The sequence below is a fragment of the Streptopelia decaocto genome (assembly GCF_964273445.1).
Source record: "Streptopelia decaocto genome assembly, chromosome: 2".
NCBI classification, from domain to species: Eukaryota; Metazoa; Chordata; class Aves; order Columbiformes; family Columbidae; genus Streptopelia; species Streptopelia decaocto.
Window position 1 is genome coordinate 36,465,795 of NC_138655.1, and position 18,415 is coordinate 36,484,209.

Genomic DNA, 18,415 nt, shown 5'->3' on the forward strand with positions numbered 1-18,415 from the left:
CCCGTAGCCGCCCGTGACTCGCCACCTCCCCGGGCGGGGGCAGCGCCGGGCTCGCACTAGCGCGGCTTCAACCAGCGGCAGGGAGCGGGAAGGCAGGCGGCGGCAGCAGCAGTCTCCCCTCAGCCGGAGCCTTCGCGGGCCGCTGGCTGTGAAACACTGCTTGGCTGGCCGACCGGCGCGGAGGGAGAAGGCACCGCGGCCCGCGAACGGCTCTGCAGGGCCGCCGCATGCTGTGACCGGAGCGGCCCCGTAGGACCCGCAGGCTCCAGCAGCCGCTGCACGGACCCGGCCGGGACACAGAGCCCAGCGCTCCCGCTGGGGGGCGCAGCGCTGCGTGCCCCGCGCCTGCGCGGACTGTACCACCTTTCCCCGCGCCCCCCGCCGCTGTTGGTTCCGCCGGCGACTCGGTGAGGCGGGCCAGGGCCCGGCCCGGGGCGGCGGGGGGCGATGGCGGCGGCGGGGAGCGGCCCCTCCGGGAGCGGGATGGCGCAGAAGACTTGGGAGTTGGCCAACAACATGCAGGAGGCGCAGAGCATCGACGAGATCTACAAGTACGACCGCAAACAGCAGCAGGAGATCCTGGCGGCCAAGCCCTGGACCAAAGAGTGAGTGAGAACCGGGCCGGGCGGGCGGCGAGGGCCGGGCGGCGGGGCCAGCCCTGACGGCCTGCTCGGCCTCTCTCTTGCAGCCATCATTACTTCAAGTACTGCAAGATCTCTGCGCTGGCGCTGCTGAAGATGGTGATGCACGCCAGGTCCGGGGGCAACCTGGAGGTGATGGGGCTGATGCTGGGCAAGGTGGACGGGGAAACCATGATCATCATGGACAGCTTCGCCCTGCCCGTGGAGGGCACCGAGACTCGCGTCAACGCTCAGGCGGCCGCCTACGAGTACATGGCTGCCTACATTGAAAACGCGAAGCAGGTAAGGGGAGGTGGCAGGGAGTGTTTCTCTCCCCCCGTGAGGAGGCTGCGGATCCGGTAATCGCACAGGAACATGCTGTGGGGCTGGCAGGTTTTCCTGCTGCCCCTCCTCCCACTGTGGGAAACTGGCTGTCCAGTTTCTTTTCAAACGTGGCTAAGAGGATTTGTGTCAGCAGCAAGGAGCACAGGCTCCTTTAAACATTCTCACGTATATATTTTGATGTTTTACAGGAGGTCATCAAGTACTCCTTTATAAACATTTTCATTGCTCAGGAAGTGTTTTTGTGGCTGCAGCTAATGGCTTGTGGATGGAACAAGGGCTGAGCGTGTTTCTAAAATTACCAATAGAATACACATTTCCAAAATCAGTATGCAAAACTAAATACAAAATATGTATGCGTCAAAGATACTATTTGTAGATAAGAAATATGACGTTTATTCTTCTTGCTTTTTGAAGTCTTACTGCATAGCCATGCTGCTGTTTTTCATAAAAATAAAGATAAAACATTTGCAAAGAAAATGCCCATGAAGGAATAAGTTTCAGTGCCACTTAATTATTCATATTTGTAATCTGGAAATTCAGATGAACTGACTCAAATGTCTGTTCCCCCTCTTTGTCACCTTTTATTCAGAGATCCGTGTCATATTAAGCCCAACTATGCAGTAGAATTCTCATATGCAGAAGAATAACACAAATATGAATCTGCTCTGTGGCTGATAAAGAAACTAGCATGGCACATCAGAGCACCTGCTGACATGCTGCTTTCAATACAGGGCAATCCTACACTATGTATAAGCATTGAATTAACTCTAACTCTCCAAGCTCAAGTAGTTTTGAGGCCCAGCTTACTCTTTGATTTTTCTTTAATCCTTTAAGTATTTTACACCCACCCAAATTAGAGGCCACTTACTTATTCACTGGAGATAAAAAAGAGCTGTATTTGGGTTATTTTGGAGAGGGGTACTTGTATTCACATCCTTATATACAGATGGAGACATTTAAATAGATGTGAATTAGGTGGGATCATAACATCAGAAAAGAATAAACTTAATCTAGAAGTAGGTATATTCTGAGACTTTTTAGTAATACACGTCTGTTTATTATAAAATTTAGAAAGAATTTATTTAGTTCCTTTTATCTGGATAGGAGTACTCATATGATAGGTGATGTTTTTTCTGGTTGTTTATATTGTACAGTTTTGTCTATAGTTGGTTTCACAATTTTGAAATGGAACTTGTTTGCAAATATAATAGCTCAGCTTTACTGGTGCTCTGGCAGAATTTGCATGCTGGTGGTTCCACATTTGATTTTGGCAAGCAGTTGTTCCTGGATTAACTTTTTGTAATATTAGATTGCAAGTTGATATATACCCCTGCTTAAGTGCTTTACAGATGCCAACATTACACTTTTTTGCTTCTTCATGGGCAGGATCTGGTGTTAATACAGTCAAAAAGTGTTATTTGACTTTGAAATACAACACGTGTTCTTTAGTGTTTGGTTGGTCTCTCTGTCTCTATTATGGGAGTTTTAAAGAAAATAAAAATATTATTCACCAATTCAAAAAGAAAGTAAGTGTTCCATTCAGTAGGCAGTTTGTGTGTTCTGTCTCGTCTTGTAATTTTTCTGATTTAACCTTCCTGGCATATTCGGCATTCAGCAAAACCAAGCAGGTGATGAATCCCAACACACAACTCTCAGTTAAGAACTGGCATATAGAGTTCTACCAAAATTACTGAAATCAATACAGAGCAGCCAGTAAGCAATTCCTGAGAGAGGATAACAAAATTAGGTGCAATGAGTGTGCATCCTCCTATGTTTTTTGTTAAGTTTGTTGGTTTTTCTTCCAGTATTTATGGAGATAGCCCAGGGATATTATTAGGAAACTCTTATTTTGAGTTTTTCTGATCGTAAAAATCTAAAAATATAAAATTATCTTTTGGCTTTCACAGCATGCACTGATAATAAATTCTGTCACTTCTTGTGTTCAAAAACTTGCCTCTCTGAAGTTATTTTTTAGACTTGCTTATAATCTCTTGCTATGTCTCTGAGATGTGTTACTGTACTAAATAATTTTCTAGTGACATACCATACATTAAGTGAGATTATATATGCTTATGTCATATCCACACTAAGATGCTGAAGAGTCCCAGCTTAGGTACCATCTCACCACATGGAATCTCCTCTGCACTTCACCTGTCATTGACGAAGGAGCTTCTGGCTCCTTGAAGTTCTTAGTTCTGTGGTAGTAGCTGCAACAGAGAATGCTAGTACTACAGATTGCATGATTTCTAGAAAATAGTTTAGCAAAATGTTTAGTATTTTGTTTAGTATTAGCAAGTTAGCATTGCAGGCTGTAGTATTTTTTTATCCTCTTGCCATGTTGTAGTAATGCTGGAAAGCCCAATAGAGGGCAACTGATACTTTGAGAATAGAGATTAACACTTGGTTTGTTTTCTTCTGCTGCTGGTAGGTTGGTCGTCTAGAAAATGCAATTGGGTGGTATCACAGTCACCCTGGCTATGGCTGCTGGCTCTCTGGGATCGACGTCAGTACCCAGATGCTTAATCAGCAATTTCAAGAACCTTTTGTAGCAGTGGTTGTAAGTACTCTTGGTCGTTGATAAAACCGCATAGCAAATGATGTTGGGAGGACAGGAGGAAATTTTTTCATTTCTGTCTGTTAACATTATACTAGTGTGTATTTTGCGTGATGGAAGTGTTAGATCCAAATTTTAAATTGGTATTGCTCCTTTTGCTTTGCTGGCCACATAGTGGTTGAACCAGTAGTATTGCTTACAGAGGCCATTTTCACGACATTGTTCCAGGTATGAATAGTTCTGTACAACTCCATTCATTACTCTTAAAGTTCTGCTTGGTACTTTTGCAAAAAATTGTTTTGAGCAGTCTGTATTCAACCTTCTGCAATAGAACAAAAATCTGTTTCTTTTGTTCTCCTCATTGTTGCTTCTGTCGAAACAGAGCAAAGCGTATTCACAGACTTCTGTTACTTTGCATCTAAATGACTTTTAAATTAAATCAGTGGCACAGTACAAGGTAAAATACACTAGAAAATCTGTCTTTGAAGAAAAAATCTGAGGAAATTCTCTGGGCCCTTCAGGGTCTACTTGGCTTCAAATCACATCTGAAATCAAAAGTAAACCTCATTTTAGATACTACTTGTATAACCATTGCTACTGAAGGAAATAAAGAAAAAAAGACTGAAATTACCCAAAAAGAAGGAATATACCTATGATGGTAGAACTGCATCAGGAAAGGATAAATCACCATTAAGAAGTATTTTCACCATGTGAGTTCTGTCTTATGGCACAATTTCACAGAACACTTTCCTTGGGGCTACTTTTTTTTTTTCCCCCAATTATTTTTAAAATTGAACAGAGCATTAGTAAATATGTTAGCAAGGAGATTCCTTCATCAGTTTCCTGTATTTTCCACCAAAATACATCAGATCACATAATACTGTTTCTTACTTTTAGTGGCTATAATATTAAAATACTGATTTTTTTTTTTAATTAAGGTTTATTGTAGCTCTGAAGTGCAATTTCTTTAAAGTATTTGGCAAATGAGGAAAATGAGTTTGAAAAAATGGTCCATAGAAGGCTATTGTTATTCCCATATTTTTAGAGAGTCTTATACCAACAGACACCAACTGAAAAAGTACTGTTTGTGACAAAACTAATACAATTTGCACTAATAATGTTTCTGAAATCAAATTATTGTAAGGCTAATTAATGCCTGTAATAATTTATGAAATGCATATACCAAGCATTACCTGTATTTCAACAGATTGATCCAACAAGAACAATATCTGCAGGAAAAGTAAATCTTGGAGCATTTAGGACATATCCTAAGGTAAATAGTTAAAATTATCTAGTGTGTGATCACTAGATTGTCTTTACATTAATAGATTGGTTCTAAAGATTACTGCAGTTTGATCATCTGACAGTTCAATCTGTTGTGCTGTATTGTATGTCACTGTTCATTCTAAAAGAAGGACATGCTGATATGCTGGTTATTTTGTGTCTTTGAATATTGATTATGTTTACAAAGGTTGACTGCTAGTTTGTTTTTCATAGATTTTTAGCAGTGTTAAATCAAACAGACTGTCTAGATAGTGGAGCTGTCCTAAAATTAAATAGCTGGATGTAGCTGTTTTTTAATGGATATAGTTGTTGATAGCATTTATCAAAATAGATTTATGTTAATTCTTCTCTATAATTTTTCGGAATTAAAATGTTAATAGTGTGTTTTATATGTTGTAATCTGCTTTTCATTCTTTCTTTGATATAAGAAATTATATAATTGTATCTTAGCATCTTGTTTGAAAAATCTCAACTATGACCATTAGTTTGCTTCCAACATGCTTTTTGATAGACCTGCAAATGTAATGACTGCTAATGAACCCACATGTAAATCTCAGATCCAAGAAAATTCAAAATTTCAGGCTACCAAGGGAAATTTCATTTTCCCTAGCAATTTTTGTCAAGTGCTTTCAAAGAGCTTAAACATTTTTAGAAAGTCTCAAAATTACTGTGTCGTCTTTGCCCTTTGAATTTTTAGGGCTATAAACCTCCAGATGAAGGTCCCTCTGAATACCAGACTATTCCACTTAATAAAATAGAAGACTTTGGTGTACATTGTAAACAGTAAGTAACATAAAAACTACTAACTCTAGCACGAATTCTCAGGTTTTGTGTTTAGGTTAGTGATTCAGTGCAGAAAAGTGCATTTCTCGGGGTGTTTCAAATCTTGAAGTTCTTTGTTGATTCAGCGCTGTTGGTTTGGTGAAAAGGTTTTACTGTCATTTATCTGGAGATATTTTCTGTTATGAAGATTAAGATGAAGATGGTTAAAAGCTTTTGCACTTGATTCCTCAACGCCTTTAAGTAGTGGTGCTTTCTTAGGGCAGGGGGGAAAGGGTCAGATGTAGATTTAGCAGCAGGGCTAATTGAATTAGAGGTGATACATGCAAAACTGCAGTCATCTGTAAGTAACAACTACAGTATTGAAGATCCCAGCCATGGAATGGGGCATCGTTGCATTGCACGCGAAGTTGTTAAGAGAATAATTTCAAAAACTTTCAATCTCATTAAATAGAACACAGCAGTGTGTGTGGGTTTTAGGTATGCCTGTATGAAAGCTATATATTAAATACTTACTGAAAATCTTTTTAGAGTTGGAACTGGAGGTAACTTTATTGTTCAGTGCTTTGAAGGTATTTGCCATTCATAAGGAATTTTTGAGATGCATGTACTTTGGGTGTCACAGCCGTACAACATATTTAGATGGAAGCTTATTTTGTTTGCATGTTTTTTTTAAAAGGTATTATGCTTTAGAAGTCTCATACTTTAAATCATCTTTGGATCGTAAATTGCTTGAGCTTCTGTGGAACAAGTACTGGGTCAACACTCTCAGTTCTTCTAGTTTGCTTACTGTAAGTACCATAATATGCTATCATGTACATATATTAATTCATTATTGCTGAAAGCCAGACCCTCTACTGTAAAATGCTTATTGGGACACTGATAGATACAGATCCCACATTCAGAATCTACTTGTCAGATTAAACAGCAGGGGAAGATTTTCCTAATCATTACCGAAATGTTCCTTATATCTGCTCTTTAAAAGTAGAAGGTAGGGAAAACTTATACTTAATTTTACAGAGTTCTCTATATGCTTAGATTTTGTCCTAAACACCTCTTAGCCTTATATATCTTTACAGCACTGTAATCAGTAGTGTGCCTTAAAATAACAGTATTGATTAAGTAAACGCGTAAAAGACCTAATGGAACTGTTAAAATGGCGTTGCAACAGAAATACTGCAGGTAGACCTTCAGTGTAACAGCTTAACATCAAAACCTGTTTTGTGCAAAAGCCAATTTTATACCTTTTCTCTTAGTCAAAATCAACTGACTTTTACTCTTTCATAACTTAGGGCATGGGTGTAAAGTAACAATGAGTGCCCATTTTAGCCTTTAGGTATTTGTCAGATGGTCAGCTTCTCTCAGCAACTCATGTGTCACTCATGTTCTGTATCACTTCAATTGCAGATACAGGTTAAAATGTGCAGTACTACAGTCTTAAGGGCTTTCTCAGATTGTTTGTTTTGTGTATAAAGGCTTGAGCTTATAGCTTTGCATTCCGTATGTTTATTGCCGTCTTTCTCTTAAGAATGCTGACTACACCACTGGCCAAGTCTTTGATTTGTCTGAAAAATTAGAACAGTCAGAAGCTCAGCTTGGAAGGGGCAGTTTCATGCTGGGTTTAGAGACTCATGATAAGAAATCAGAAGACAAACTTGCAAAAGCAACAAGAGACAGGTAAGATAAGACATACTTGTGTTCTTCCCTCTAAAAGGTGTTACTTTGTTTTAAACTTTTGTCATACCTTTAATTGTAACCTAACAATTAAATTGTAACCTACCAAGATTACAGATAAGAAGGATTAGATTATAGATAGGAATGAGAGACTCCACTAGTTATTTTTTAGAGTTTAAGAAAATCTTGCCTTTATTAAACCTACAGTGGCTTTTCAATCCTTGTTTCTGGGATAAATTCAGCTCTAGTACATTTATTAAACAAAAAATCCCTGTTAAATTCCACGGCAAATAAAAAAAAGATGTTTCGCAGTAAGCAGTGGGGGGGATACCTGCAAATATAATACGGTCTTTTTAAATAGAATCAGCTTTACTCTTGTGCCAGTGTCTTCTGTGCATTTGTTTCCTTGTTATGAAAAGTTAACAGCTAGAGAAACATGATGGAGTTGGGGGGGTTGACGTTATACAAGTTGATACCCATTTAGACTATTGTAGTTGCAGAACACGTTTGTCATGGAGTTAAGCCTGTTCCTAACTCAACAAGAGCGAGGTTGAGTGATATCTCCCAGGTCCTGTAGTGAAGCAGTTACAATAGCAATGCTTTAAAGACATGAGAAGGGTGGAGTTGCTGACAAGTTTGATTTTGATTCCTGTTTGGTGTCGTGTAATACTGACTGTGTTTTATGTTCACATTACTCTCACTTATAGTTATTCTAAGAAATAATTCAGTCTTTGGTCATCCTACTATATTATTTCTTGCAGTGTTCCTAGAGATAATTCTTTTCTGTTTTTATTTAGTCATCATTAGTAGTTAGTTTATAAATGGTTAGACTGGAGAGGATTTTTGTTGTCATCAGTTCTGTTTTCCTGTGTAACAGACGCTACTGCAGTTCCCAAAATGGATTGTAACACTAATACAGATGCATGTTCTTCTTCAACTAATCATCTTTCCTAAGGATAGAGAAAGGAAAGTGCAGACACCAGGACAATTTATTCAGTGACACCTAAATTACTTTCAATAAATAAGGTTGCAAAGTTTGCTAAGGGATTATTTGGTGTACCTGTTTTAGGAAAAACAATGCTGTAAGACATTAGCATAAAGGTGCTTACACTTGGCTATATGATATCTTCTGTTACTCCAAGAGCCATCTTCTAAGAGTACATATGCAATAGCCAAGCTCTGCTCCAAGCCAGCTTCCTTTGCCTCGGATTCCTTTCTCTGTGTAGTAGTAATTTGTCCCTATTCTCCATGCCTTCAGGGCTGATGGAGATCTTGCATTTGTATGTTCTCTTTGAGACATTTCTTATTTGTTAGTTTTACACTACACCCCTATAAGCCAGGCACACTGGATGAAATTTGGATCAGTAGGAATCCTCTCAGCTGTTTGGGGCTTTTACATATGTTAGCTATTTTGGCTAATAACTGTCTAGCTCTAGAAACTCTTTCTTTAATGTTCTCTGTTTCTCAGAGGAGCTGTGGTTACTGTGTGTAGCACTGGCCTGGGGTTGGGCAAAGGACATGAGGTAGAGAACAGTGAGAGTCTTCAGGTATTGGTAACAACTGGTAGCTCCGTTCCCTCTGGAATTTTTTTTTTTTGGTTCAGATGACCAGAGAGCTCACTTTTTATTGTTAATGTAAGATGTCCTGAATTGCCAGACAAATAAGTTTTCTGGAATTGGACTTTGTGTGTATAGTGCTCCTCAGCTTTTAAGCAACAAAAAGCTGTTGGCAACAATGGCTAAATTGCTGTGTTTGACTTTTCCTTTTTGGACAGTTTTTAAGATTCATGGGGTTATGGGCACCCTGAACTTCCAAAACAGCTGAATATCTTCAAATAAAATGACAGTTCAGTTCACTGTTGGGCCAACATTGAATTTATGCTTGTTTTTCAGCTGCAAGACCACCATAGAAGCTATACATGGATTGATGTCTCAAGTTATTAAGGATAAACTTTTTAATCAAATTAATATAGCTTGAAGTGCATCGCAGCTGATATGCATCTCCAAAACAGAAAAAGTCATGGTTTCTTTCGCTTGGACTTGCTCAATTTGGGAAATGAAGCTGGAGTGGAAAATTATTCATTTAATTTGTAGTACTTTAATATTTCCCACCTGTCTGACCAGTTTTAAGGAACAAAATGTCCTGAAATGTAGTGCAACTTTTTGTTCTTTGTCATAAAACACAACCAGTTTGGAGAATTGTTCCAAAAAACAAATGTGACATCCTTAATTTTGGTCTTAGGTATTTATCTCTGTTATCCAACTGCAATAAAACAAATTTGAAAGCGAGTGTTTTGGAGCTTTATTTTTTTGGCAAACATTCATCTCCTCATACTCTTTTTCTTATTGTTCTGTTGAAAAATTTTGTCCACTCAGGTAACCTATGCAGCATAAGAAGTTTTACTCAGATTTTCACTTCTGTGTTTAATTTTAAGAATTGAAATCCCCTTTGCTTGTCTTTTAACAAGTTATTAAATCTAATGGAGCCTTTCCTGATTTACTGGCCTAGCCAGAAATGGTTTCTTCTCACAGTGATGAAATAATTCATGCATGATACAACAATATTGTTCTGGTAGCTTCATACTTATGATGGATGTTTCATATTTCTGAGTAGCCAAGTAACAACCAGTTCCACAGTGAAACTAATAATATGGTTATATGCCATTATTTTCCTCCTGTTCACCTTCTGTTGCTTGTCATAGTCACTTCTTGCATGCAGAGGGACAAAATGAAAAATTATTATCTCTGAAAATACACAGTAGGCTAATTTAGGGCCAGAGATACTAAACTGCATTAATCATAATTGCTGGCTTACAACATGGTGCTGCTGCAGGGCAGATCTAAGTTTGTTTTGGAGGCTTTCATGCTGCATTTCAATAATGCAAGATGTTTGGATTTCTCTTAAGTTTTTATCCTTAATCCTGAGTTTCCTGGGGTTTTTGGAATGTTTACTTTTGGGATAATTTATAACATGCTTTATACAGTATGCCTTTACACTTTATACCTTGAAGTAACTGATATTCCTTTTCAACTTTAATTCTGCCTTGATGTGGGTTTTGTTTTTGTTTTGGTCTGGAAATTTTAATAGCCATTACTCATTTGGGGCTTTTCATCCAAATGGATTTCAATGTATTTGAAGCCAAGATGCAAGTTATACAATGGAAACTTATCATTCAGCTGGAAAATGCAGATACTCTGAAGCAGAAATTCATCAAGAGTGTTAAAGCAGCAGCATCCAACAGTATAGGAAAAATACATTTGATTTGAACTAGTAAAGTTGTGATAATTATCAGATGTGCAGTTTGATAGAGAACAATTTTAGGCAGATGTAGGACTTGTGCATGCACAATTCATTTATCTTGCATATACCTGTCATTTATCTGTCTGATATATAGATATATATAAATGAAAATAAGCACTTCAGAAACTTGTGAAGTTGTATTCCTGGATTATTTTAAAAGTAACTAATGGAAATAGAAACACCTCAAGTTTATATGTATATGGTATATGTATCTGAGGTAGAAATACCTCCAGATCTCAGGTTTTATATGTAGCCAAGACACTTAAAGTACTGAAATTTTGCTTTGAAGTCCAATGTAAACACCTAGATTACCTAGTCAGTAGATATATTCTTAACTAATCTGTGAAATGTAACATCTTTACTCTGGCTGCATTTTCTTTAGCAATGTCTATGGATAGTATTTAACAAAACTCTAAAAAGCTAAACTAGGTGATCAGGCTATTAGGGCCATCTTTTTTTTTCTAAATAATTGTGCATCCAGCAGCCCCCAGTTGTACCACTAAGCACTCAGATTTTCAAGAACTCAGCACTTACTCAGAGGGAAATGGAAGTTATTAGATGTTAAGACTTTCCCTAAGTCTCTTACATTAGATGTTTACCAGAGACTAAGCCTTTCTGAAGGATTACCCCTAATTGGGAGTTTCAAGCAATAATTTCAATACACTGAAGAAAACCAAATTTTAGAAAATGTTTTGGTCCCCAAAACTGCCACTGTTAGCCATCAGTATCTGGATTTTGTTACCAACTCTGTAATCTTTACTCTTATAAGCAATCTTTGTATGAACATCCTCACTGAAGTCAAGAAATATTTTTGCTTTAGAAAAAGCTAATAAAAAGACTAACCTTTTGCTTTTGAGCAGAGTCTGAGGTTCTTCAGTCATCCCTTACCTGACATTCACACCAGGCCAGAAGAAATATTCCTTGAGCTTTTCATAAATGATCTTTGATTCTCGTACTGGAATTACAGGCAGCTGTGAGCTGGCTACCACAGCTCTGTTCACTGCCTATCTTTGATATTCCCTGGAAAACTCACCTCACAGTGTCTCTGTTCAGACCCTATTTTACAAGGGACTCTGTTTTTCCTTGCCTTTGGAGGCAGTTTGTGCACCGGAGCTCAGACTAAGTAGAATGAGCTCTTTTTAATTTGCTATTTAGTAAATGAAGCATAATTTTTTTGCATTTCTATCACTTGTGCCTTTATAAAGCCTCGACTGCATCTGGGCTTGGATATTTTGTTTTGACCATTAACTTGTCTAGTGTTTCATGAAACTTAAGCGCAGCAGGCTGTTCCTGCAGATAAAGTAGCTTTACAAGGTGTAAGGTTGCCTTGAGCTTGGGTAGTGGATCATTCCTGCAAACTGCAGAGCATGGCCCCCAGGTATACACTGTTTCTGTATTACTTCTCGATTCATTATGAACTGTAAGGTCAGTTGATTATTTAATGTTGATTATTAAAAATGTCAGAATCCAAGTTGTAAAGCTAATTACTGACATGTTACTATTTTGTTCATAAGGTTAAAAATATACTAAATATAATTAAACACTATTTTACTTATTTTCTCCACTTTGCTAAATTTTGGAGGGTTTTTTAATCTTAGGTCTGTGTTTTACAATAAGCTTAGTATGTTACTTTCTCTTTGATAAACGTGCTATTTATTTTATCTATTTGCTGCACCCCAAAAAGTCCAAATCAGAAATGGACTCTCATTATGCTACTAACATATAATAAACATCGTATGTTTATTTACAATATTTAAAGTATTTCAAAGTATTTATCGAAATCCCAATATAAAAGGTTTTGTATATCATAAACTAGGTTAAGATAAAACGATAAAAACAAACACTTTGAAAAGTATAAAACCAGACAAAATTTAAATACTACAGAGTTGAGCTAGCATCATTTTAAGGGTGCAAGGCCCTAAGATGTGAAAATTTTTAGAATACGGGGTGATAATACATAAGATTAATTGCATGCATGTAACTTTTTTTTCTTGTGTCAAGTCTTGAAGAACTGGCATCAGAGAGTCTCCAGTTAGTTGAAGGATTATTCTGGTAAAAACAATTACACTAAGCCTTTAAGGAATTAATGAAGTATCTTGTTCCTCAGGGTGTATTTTTTTTATGAGCTGTAGTTTTACTTTTCAGAACCTAAGAATAATATCCACAAGGAAATATGTAATTTAGGAAGGTTAATTTTGACCCTCAAATGAAACTTCTAACATAGGAAATATTTGCTGTGACATTTGGTTTGTTTTTAATTATGAAAAACTGCTTCATACAGGGCTTTCTGAAAACTACAGTATTCTGGGAAGTAGCATGGTCCAGTGGATAGGTCACAGGACTGCATCTCGGGAGACCTGAGTTCTCTTCCTGGCTTTTCACAAACCAGGAGTGCAGAAACTTTAGCAAGGCATTTTTGCCAGAGCTAGTGTCTGTTTTCCTCTATGAAATAATAAGATTGATCTTTAGCCTTTTAAAAATACAGATGAGAAAGGATATGTATTAGCATTTTTATGCCCTAAAGGTCATAGCTACATTTCCAGTTTGTCAGACATTACCACCTTAAACAACAATATTTTTAATAATGCTGTTAGTGAAGAATGCTTACTCTTTCGTGTAGTCTGCCTGTTTACATCATCCCAGATAGGAAATGCCCAAGCCCTTTGAGGAGATTATAAATGAATTAGTTTAGGAAAACTTCATTTTCAGCTGAAACATGCATTCAACTCCTATGTAATTTGTCCATCATTTCCTGTGTGAATTTCTGTTTGGCTTAGACCCAATTACCTTGGGGCTTGTGTATAACTGCAGTGGCACTACTTTATTATAAAAGGAAATTAATTTATGTGCCTGCTTCTAATGACATGCAATCTTTAGTAATTACAACCATCTGAACTTTCTTCTTCAGCTGAAGACACATTGCATTTGCTTACGATGTCATTTGAGGTTGGAATTAAGCTTATTTTTTCAGTCTGAATTCCATGAAGCTGGAGATAGATCTGGAGAAACCCAGAGTTACTAATATGGCAGATATTCTTAAACAAGGTGTATGTATTCTCTATGGTGATACAAACTCCAAACTAGCTCCTCGTTATACCAAGTTTTTGTTGCACGTCTCCCTTTTCCTCTTTAAATATTCTTATGACAACTAGGTAAAATTCTGAAAGTGGCAAAAATGGTTTAACACAAACATCAGCCAGGGACAAATAACATGTAAATAACATCTTACATGTATTTAAGAACAAAGAATGGCTGTGTGAATACTCAGATTTGCTCTCCGTACAGTATTTGACAAAATAATGCTGAGATACTAGTACATTCTCTGACTTTCTGAATAATAGCAGCATATAATAGTTTTTATTTTCTCTTCTTCGTTCATCTGTCGAAGTTCATTACAATATTTGGAAAGCTGTTCTTTTCTCTATGATGAAAATTGTAAAAGCGTGTTTTGAATTATTTCTTATCACTCATATTTGGAGACAATCTTGCGTTTCCCAAATCAACACTGTAGTCTCTGCTGGAGGTAAGATACAGTGATTGTTAAAAAAATGTTATAAACACTATAAAGATAAAATGTTTGTTCTAACAAACAGATAGCTTTCTAATCACTTTTACTTCCAGGCTCTAACAGATTTTAATGCTGAGAGATGGAGAAAGACTATTTCACCTTTTTGGCATCTGTCAGTAATATTAATGATGATAACCGTTTGTACTAATAACAGACCTTAAAGTTTTGTAATAATAATTATCCATATTGGGCTTCAGGTGTTGTCTGGTATTGGACATATTTTAACTTGATTTTAGTTGTATTTGAAGCATATTATTTATCTCAATTACATTAGTGGTTTTCTGTCTTAGCTCCAGTTTTGCTAAGGCTTGCACAGCTCTATTGGTATCAACAGTCAGTATGAGCAAGTGTTAATGCAGTGAGAGAAGCAGCAATGAGGTATAACCAGTGAAACAGCAATAGCACAAGACACGAACTGTGCGTGATCAGCAAGGAGAAGGCAGCACTGCAGGGACAGAACTCCAGTCCAGCACTTCTCCAGCACAGGGAAAAAAAGTAGCTTAGCTTTGAATGTGTCTTCTGTTACTCGTGCGTGCATGAGGTCCTGCTAAAATCTAATCAAGAGTTGTTGTGATGCAACAGAACGAGTCCAAGAACTTGAAATGCTGCTTGCAAAGTTAGGGCTTTACATAATTATTCCAGGTACCTATGTAACCTAACCCACTTCCAGGATAAAAATATAAACATAGAGTTCTGGTGCTATACGCCTATTTCAGAGTAAGTTTGACACGTGGACAAAACTGAGGAAGCTACATATTTACCGTAATTATTATTCATGAGCAGCAAAAATACCGATGCCCTGTCTTCTGCGTTGTCTTATTCCCTGTTGACTGTAACCAAAAAGTTAGTGGGTCACAGTTGGTGCTGCCCTCCCCACATCTGTAACAGCCCCTCTGTGCTGCACCAGCTCTCCTGTCTGCCTGCAGGGCTGTGGTTGAGTGAAGGCTGCCACATTTCTGATGGAGACAAGTTACTGTTGAGCTCACACTTGGGCCCCTCCCTTAAATGCGGATGCTAGGCTGGGCATCTTTTTTTCCAAGTAGCTGTTGAATTTTGTTTAAAAAAGTAGAATTTACTGACATCCTATGCCTGTCCCCTTTGTCAGTTTTGGTCAGAGTTGGCTTGATGGGTTTAAAAGTTACTGGGAAGTATATAGACATGAAGGATGGATAAGCACTATGTCCTTAAGAAACGGGGCTGACAACATCAGACTTAATGGATTATAGCGTGATTTTTCAGACAAAGGCGTTTCAATACAGCTCTCTGCAAGTTTATTGAAATTTAAAAAAGCTGTTTCAGACATATTTTATGCATTAAAAAGACTATATAGAAGCAACTATGCTGAGTCTCTTTTATGTAGCTGTCTAGCCACAAAAGAGGAAGGCAAGAGACACTCAGGAAAAAGCTTGACTGAATCCAAAATTTGAAACCTGACCCTGAAAAAGTTTGTCAGAAATTGTTAGGCTTGAATTTAATGTTTTACAAATAGAAGTGTGCGTATCTTCTAAGGGTATTTGTCATATTCGTTATGACAAATAGAATCCATATACGCAGAAATAGCTCTATGCAAAATCCATGATAGTGTTTAGGCAAGGGAGACTCTTAAGATGTTTTATGTCCTTAGAAGTAAATTTCAGTTCAATTTTCCAATCTGGAACTGTAAGAAATATAGCCATCAATGATTTTACACAGGTATTTCCAAAAGCTTTTCTGAAGACAAGGACTTCTTGTACTCAGCCAAATTACTGCCATCCTGGAGAGTACACAGATGATTGTTTAATACTCTGTGCCACCAGATGAGAATCCTATTTCAAATCTTAATGAATAAATACTCTCTCTGAAACTTCCCATAGCTTTTTCTGCCTTTAAATCAAATTACTAACAGACAGCCCCAGACACCTGCAAGATCTACAGACATGAGGGAGAACAAACTAAGTCCAAAATTAACTTTCAGAATATTAACACAGTTTTTTTACAGAAACATTTCCCAGAACAAGCAGCTGCAGGGCATGCTCAGTTTGGATTCTACCACAGAAATAAGGACATCTTATGATCTCTCATATCCTCAGAGAGAAGGATATAGGAAATTTGAGGTAGGAGGGATGGGACTCTTTATACCTTGTCTGTGTTTCTAACAAAGGTCAAAGTGGAACATGCTTACTTGTAACAACATTTCGTGTCATTTTTCCAATGAGAAAAATAAAGTCCTAATCTTGGTTTCATTGGAAGCAATGTATTTTGTCAGCAAGCACATAACAAGTATAAAGTTTTGTTGACTTGTTATTCATATGTTTAATTGTTAGAATCACAGAATGGCCAAGGTGGGAAGGGATCTCTGGAGGTCATCTGGTCCAACATACCCACTCACACAGGGCCTCCTAGAGCCAGTTGCCCAGGACCATGTACAGTTGGCTTTTGAATATATTCAAGGACAGGGACTCCACAGCCTCTCTGGGCAACCTGTGCCAGGTCACCCTCACAGTGAAAAAGTGTTTCCTGATGTTCAGAGGGAACCTCCCATGTCTCAGTGTGTGTCCATTGCCTCTGCTCCTGTCACTGGGCACCACTGAAAAGAGCCTGGCTCGGTCCTCTTTGCACCCTCCCGTCAGGTATTTATATGCATTGATGAGATCCCTCTGAGCCTTCTCTGCTCCAGGCTGAACAGTCCCAGCTCTCTCAGCCTCTCCTCAAAAGAAGGAAGCTCCAGTCCCTTCATTATCTTAATGGCTTTTAGCTGAAGTCTTTCTGGTATATCCATGTCTCTCTCGTACTGGAGATCCCAGAACCGGACACAGTACTTCGTGTGTGGCCTCACGGGTGATGAATAAAGGGGCAGGATCACCTCCTTCCACAGCTGGCAGTACCCCTCTAATGCAGCCCAGGGTACCACTCACATTCTTTGCAGCAGGGACACACTGATGGCTCATGTCCAACCTGGTCTCCACCAGGACCCCCAGGACCTTCTCTGCAAAGCTGCTTTCCAGCTGGTCAGTCCCCAGCCTGTGCTGGTGCCTGGGGTTGTTCCAGCCCAGGGGCAGGACTTTGCACTTCCCCTTGTTGAAGTCCTCAGGAATCCCATCGGCCCATTTCTCCAGCCTGTCAAGGTGCCTCTGGATGGCAGCACAACCCCCTGGTGTATCAGCCACTCCTCACAGTTTTGTGGCATCAGTAATAAATTCATTTTAAAAGGCACCAAATGGGTTGATATATTAAAAACAAAACAAAACCACACCACACCACACATGACTAATCCCAAATTGGAATAATTTTTCAACATAGGAAAAATTATTAAACATTTGCTAACCTTTCTTATAGAACATTACTGTTAAATACAGTATCAACTGAATTTATTAAACTATTAATACTTCTAATTTAAGCATGTGGGACATAAACCATATCATTTTGGTTGCCAGTAATTCATGCTCACAAAAATGCCTGGCATGCAGGAAGAAGGGGTAACACCAAATGGAAAACGTTCAAGCAAATAAAATTTATGAACACATAGCATTATTAAGATATTTAAAAGGCAATGACCTCTTCTTAAGGGAGATGTTGTTCAAAGTCGATTTCCATCGTCAGGTTTCCAAGTTTTCTTCCAGGAAACTCCCCTGTTGCATTTGCTCTTCTCCAGACTCCTGAGGTGGGCTGACAGGCCCCAGCTTGCCCAGGGAGCACCCACACTGCCGTCCATGCCTGTGCCCCTGGCCTGTGCCACAGTGACACTGTTTTGCCTCAGCGGCATAGCCAGGCCCATGACTGCGGGCTAAAAAGCAACACCCGGTCCCTGACACCTGGGGACACACCAGGGGTCTGGCAAGGGGAAGCACAGCCACTAGCGAGCCCAAGCAGCGCCTTTCGAGGGTGACAAAGTTGGTGAGGGGTCTGGAGCACAAGTCTGATGAGAAGCAGCTGAGGGAACTGGGGCTGTTCAGCCTGGAGAAAAGGAGGCTGAGGGGAGACCTTATCGCTGTCTACAGCTACATGAAAGGAGGTTGTAGCATGGAGGGTGTTGGTCTCTTCTCCCAAGTAGCAAGTGATAGGACAAGAGGAAATGGCCTCAAGTTGTGCCAGGAGTGGTTTAGATTGGATATTACGAAAAAATTATTAACGGAAACAGTTGTCAGGCATTGGAACAGGCTGCCCAGGGAAGTGGTTGAGTCACCATTCCTGGAGGTGTTTAAAGGATGTATAGACAAGGTTCTTACGGACATGGTTTAGTACTAGAGTCCGACTCGATGATCCTAAGCGTCTCTTTCCACCGAAACGATTCTACGATTCTCTGACACGCCA

At 38.9% G+C, this 18,415-nt stretch overlaps 1 protein-coding gene across 1 annotated transcript; it reads left to right on the forward strand.

The window, feature by feature from the left end:
- Window positions 1-307: 307 nt before the first annotated feature.
- COPS5 (COP9 signalosome subunit 5) lies at window positions 308-9,545 on the forward strand. The gene is made up of 8 exons (XM_082044737.1): window positions 308-605; window positions 689-923; window positions 3,394-3,522; window positions 4,727-4,792; window positions 5,501-5,586; window positions 6,263-6,374; window positions 7,112-7,260; window positions 9,150-9,545. Exons 1-8 carry the CDS (start codon window positions 448-450, stop codon window positions 9,232-9,234), a joined length of 1,020 nt encoding a protein of 339 aa, XP_081900863.1. The 5' UTR covers window positions 308-447; the 3' UTR covers window positions 9,235-9,545.
- The last annotated feature ends 8,870 nt before the right edge of the window (window positions 9,546-18,415 follow it).